At 36.0% G+C, this 5,340-nt stretch overlaps 2 protein-coding genes across 4 annotated transcripts in view; one reads left to right on the forward strand and one right to left on the reverse strand.

Moving 5' to 3' along the window:
* Positions 1 to 414: 414 nt before the first annotated feature.
* The window catches only part of LOC104810007, a 10,031-nt gene continuing 5,105 nt past the window's right edge, over positions 415 to 5,340 (forward strand). The window contains exons 1-3 of one of the 2 annotated variants that reach the window (XM_010536159.2): positions 443 to 617; positions 811 to 916; positions 1,463 to 1,758. In XM_010536159.2, the coding sequence (XP_010534461.1) occupies positions 582 to 617; positions 811 to 916; positions 1,463 to 1,608 (288 nt within the window). In that variant the 5' untranslated portion in view covers positions 443 to 581 and the 3' untranslated portion in view covers positions 1,609 to 1,758. Of the gene's footprint in view, positions 618 to 810; positions 917 to 1,462; positions 1,759 to 5,340 lie in introns of those variants that run through there. The other variant, XM_019202148.1, reaches the window with a different exon arrangement.
* Positions 4,378 to 5,340, reverse strand: part of LOC104810008 (dirigent protein 9-like) — a 1,462-nt gene continuing 499 nt past the window's right edge. The window contains exon 2 of one of the 2 annotated variants that reach the window (XM_019202147.1): positions 4,378 to 5,320. In XM_019202147.1, the coding sequence (XP_019057692.1) occupies positions 4,569 to 5,320 (752 nt within the window). In that variant the 3' untranslated portion in view covers positions 4,378 to 4,568. The remainder of the gene's footprint in view (positions 5,321 to 5,340) is intronic. The other variant, XM_010536161.1, reaches the window with a different exon arrangement.

Here is a 5,340-nt window from a genome sequence, read left to right on the forward strand (position 1 = left end):
TATATATATAGAGTCCTAAAATAATATAAGTGAAATGAAATAAATCATATACGATCACATAAACAATTAAAACTTAATTAGAAGCCAAAAAAGAACACGAGTCACGATGAGGAGTGAAAAACATCAAACGAGAGATAAGTGGATGAATGTTTTAATATAGAAAATTACGACAAATTGACTGCAAATAAAAGGAGGAGGACCCACGAACCACGTGGAGGAGGGGTGGGAGGAAGTTTTTTTTTTGTGTTGTTCTTGGTTTTGTTTTTTTTTCTCTCTCTAAATTTTCGAATGAAAAGAGGAAAGGAAGAAACAAAGGACAAGAGAAAGAGTCATTTACAAATCTCTCCTAATCCTCTCTCAGCCAATTATAATCAGTCTCCCACGTGGGACTTCTGGACCCATTATTCTTTCTTTCTTTCAACTGATCTTTGGTGTTTCCCCTTGCTTTCTCAACTTGCATGCGTCACTCCCTCCTCTTAATCTTCTATATATAATTGCATTGATCGCTCTCCTATATATGCATATATATATCTTCATTATAACTTGCATTTTCTGTGGTTTTATACCGGGGATTGTTCGATATGGGTGATTCTTCTTCCGCTTCTTACATTCACATGGTAACCCTTTAGCTTGATGAGCACAGACTTTACTGATCCTATGTATAAGATCAAAGAACTTGTTTGGTTTCTTCTTTTGAGTTGTGAGATGAACAACTGATTCATCAGTACTATGTGGGGGTTCCTTCTTTTATAATCTTTTATGAAATGATGAGCTTAAATAGCATTTGTGTGTGTGTGTATGTGTGTATAGGTGCAGCACTTGATAGAGAAATGTTTGATCTTCCACATGAGCAAAGAAGAGTGCATGGAAGCTCTCTCTAAACATGCGAACATCACTCCTGTTATCACCTCCACCGGTTTGTTTCCTCTTCTAATGATAATCATTCTTATTTCATGTGTTATCGCACACACACACACACACGTACACACACGTGTATATATATATATATATATATATCCATGCCCATATATATTAATTTCTGTGTGTGTGAAGGCGTCCTAGTTACCCTAAACGCATAAAAACGCAGTCTCTCGACCAAAAACTATACATATGAAATGAGTATATGTGTGTGTGCTTCTGTGGAGGTAACTTTGGGGTGGATATATATATATCGATCTATATATGTATATTTACATGAAGTATGTGTTCTTACACTGCATGCATACGAGTTTTATGAGTATTCTAATGATTACAAAAATGAAGACATAAAATCGTCCTTTTGCCTCCTGAACTCCGAGAAATCAATTAACTTGTAAGAAACATGATATGAATCATCTACGTATACGTACGTACATACACACGCCATGAAACGTATATTGCATATAATGGAGTGCTAATTTCACTACATAAACTTAGGACTACATGCTAAAATCTCCCTTATTTCCCGTCAAACTAAAAACAGTGTGGAAGGAGCTGGAGAAAGAGAACAAGGAGTTCTTCGAGGCGTATGAGCAGAGGCAAAGCAGACAAGAGAGAATGTCGGAGGAAGAGACAAACAAGATGATCCAGAAGATTATCTCCGATTCCTCCAAAGAATCCGACGACTGATTCAATATTAATTTACTTCCGTATTGAAAATGATCTCTCCATGTACCCCAAATATATATATATATTTCTATTAGTACTATGTATTATATGTTTGCATGTTTAATTTCTCCCTCGCGTCGGTCCAAAAAATAAAGACAGCAAAAGGAGTCATATTGGTCTTGTCTTGGTACGTTTTGTGGTCCCTCTTGCACCGTCCTTATATTCTACGGAACTGCACAACGACGATCGAGCGATGATGCATGCATGCATGTGTGTGTATGTATGTATGTATGTGTGTATGTATGTATGTATGTATGTATGTATGTATGTATGTATGTATGTATGTATGTATGTATGTATGTATGTATGTATGTATGTATGTATGTATGTATGTATGTATGTATGTATGTATGTATGTATGTATGTATGTATGTGTGTATGTATGTATGTATGTATGTGTATGTATGTATGTATGTATGTATGTATGTATGTATGTATGTGTGTATGTATGTATGTATGTGTGTGTATGTATGTATGTACGCACGCACGCACAAGTGGTGACGTTGAAAGTTACCAGGCATAATTGTTACGTTGAAATTTGGAAGGGAATATATAGAATATACAACAAATAAAAACACTTACTAATCGAGAATAAATTTGTTTTCACTAGCAAAAGAGGCCCATATTGAAAAAAAATTAAACACCAAAATAAAAATGCTGATCTTCTCCTAATACTAAATACTAAATACTAATCAATATAAAAATTAAACCTTGAATTATATATATATATATATGCATTGCTATAGACTATAGTAGTAATACAGGTGATCCCAATACCATTAAAGTAATATTAATCTTAACTGTTAAAATAATTCGTAGAATGATATAAAGTTACGTGTTTTAAAACCAAATTAAAGATTTTTTTTATTATCATGTAAACGTTGTTTCTGATAATAAATATTTACATAATCGTGAAAGTGGCGAGGAACATGCGATAACAACAGGACCGGAGGAGGAGGAGGGGTGGTACAGAGACAATGTAACATGATGACTGAACAGCTTTTTCCGGAGAAAGACACTGTCGGATGTGAGTTTCTTTGTCATCTTCGAACATGTTTTTGCTTCGAAGCGCCACCACATCAACTCATGCCCACTTGAAGAGGGTCTCTTCCAAAATCATTCATCATATAGTTTCGTTTCATTCCCTTCGATTTCAATTATTTATTTGTGCATTTATAGAAAATTTACCGTCTCAATGAAATTTCACACACATATATATATATATGTACATATATATATTTTAATTTTGGACTATGTGGGCATGCACTTATAGAAAACCAGACTCTTGAAAACGGCTTTCCAAATCTGGCTCCAATTATTATGCCATGTTTTAATGATAAAACAATAGAAAAACTAAATGACCAGGAATAATAAAACTAAAAAATATTAGCTAAAATGACTCTTTTTTTTTGAATTTTTTAGTTATAATTTAGAAAGATATTATATATAGTACTAATGAAATAGCATTTTAGGTTAAACGTTTTAATATTTCGTACAGAAATTCTTGATTAGTAATAAAATTGGAGTTTTCACACGTTTCAAAATCATTAAACTTACAAATTATAACAAAGAATGTATTGGAATTGGACAAATATATATTATTTATCAAAGTAAATATAAAAAAAAACTCTTAGGTAGGTGTGTGCGGATGACCTAAAAGTGAAAACTATATTAGAAAATATGCATTTAATACAAAATCATATCTATATATACATATATAATTGCAAAACTTTTAACGGAATATCTATAGTGGCAACACATAATAAGAAACTAAAGATTAAACAGTAACATTCTTTTTTTCCCCCTCAATTTTCCCATCTTTTATTTATTTAGTCTCCATTGTCACATAGTCCAAGCATAATACGGTTGCGTATGAGTATTTGGGCCGTGTTACTTTATATTGGGCCTAAGTGAAGAACCCAAGCCCAAATATGTAATGGATCTATTCATGTGCACGTGCTCCTCCTAATTATCATGTGATCTTCTTCTCATTTGCCCCCCTTCTTCTGAGATTTGAAAGGGTGAATCACTCAAATATACCAAAAATGTCGTACCATTTTTTTCGGATACACCATAAAAAATATAATACATCCGAAAAAACTATATTATCCTCAATGAAACCGTATAATTATAATTGCAATATCGTAATTAATTCTAAATACAGTTGCAATTGATTCTAAATGAGGTGTCAAAAAATACATCTTTCAAATTTAAAAAATAACTATGTTTTTTTAGATCTTTAATTGCTATACGATCATAAATACTTCTTTTTTTTAGTCGTATACTAGTTATATAACAGTCGTAATAAAATCGTAAAAAATATGAAAGAAAGGTTATTTCGAACCTTTTGAACGAAAAATTGGTATAAAACTGTTTTTTTTTTTACTTTTATTGGTGGTGTATCGGAGAAATTGCTGCGACTCAATTGGTATATTTGAGTGATTTACGCATTTGAAAGGCCTAGAAATTATCTGCAACTCTTCCGCCTCTTATTGAACTCTTTCCTGCTTCATTGATTGAGAATTTTAGATTTTTTTTTATTCCATTCGTTTTGATTTTTTTTTTTCCAATTTTAGGGAATTTCCTGTTGAGAGATGAAGGGTTACTTACATGTATCTAAAATCCGAACTTATATATAAAGAAAAATACATGAATTTCATCATTCACGGAAAAAAAAAATCCAGGTTAGAACTCGGAGCTGATATTGAGCCAGTGGTTCGGGAATTTGGATCATTCATAAAAAATTCAGACATTCATCGTTATGTGAGATAGCAATAGAAACAAGATTTGAATCATAAGGAGATACATATGTTTTTTTTTTGTACGTGATACTTTCACATAACAGAGAGCACACAGAGGAAGCTAGCAAGCAAGAAAAAGAACACGGGACATGAAGAGACCTTTCATACAATCAAATACCCTTAAGCTTTGTAGGTGAGGTAAACGCTGAAATGCAGGATCGTGTCGATGCCATCGGTGATGTGCTGGTTGTCCTGGTTATGCAGAGTCTCGACGACGGCGTACCCTTTGGCGTGCTCGTACCTCCCAGTTCCACCCACCACGGCGATCTGGGAAGCAGTGGAAGCTGACCTGTGAACCCCGAAGAAGCTAATGGCGTCGTCCACCGTGTCGTGATTCCCGTGCTCTCCTCCGTGCAACAACACGGTCAAAGCAAGGGTCTGACTCGTTCCGTCTAACGAGCTCGCCAGGTAAAACCCTTGAGCCCTACCGATGACTGCAGACCCGAGCTCGTGACTCTCTGTGAGCTCATCGTCCACGACTGTGATCGTACCGAACATGAGCTGCTGGAGAGCGGCGGCTGGAGGAAGCTGGCCAGCGGTGACGAAGGGGAGGTTGTTTGAGTTGAGGGCGTTGTTAGAGTTCCCATTGGTGGACTGAATGATGGTGCTTGCCTGTGCACCAGTGAGGCCGGTGAGGAGAGGCGCAGTGTTGGGGTTGATGATCTTGTTGATGTTGTTTAGGTTCACAAGTGGGATGGCGTTGTCCACCGGGAAGATGTTGTTGTTGGCCTTTGAGAACGGTATGCCGTTCACCTCGGTCTGAGCCACAATGCCCGTGACCACACGAGCCGAAGGGTGTGACCCTCCCAAGACGTCGTGCATGAAGAAGGCCAGGTCAGGCTCGTGGCCACTGCCGCCCACTGCAGCAGCAGATGGTAAGCATACCAACGTG

This window comes from Tarenaya hassleriana, unplaced genomic scaffold, assembly GCF_000463585.1.
Source record: "Tarenaya hassleriana unplaced genomic scaffold, ASM46358v1 Cleome17, whole genome shotgun sequence".
NCBI lineage: Eukaryota > Viridiplantae > Streptophyta > Magnoliopsida > Brassicales > Cleomaceae > Tarenaya > Tarenaya hassleriana.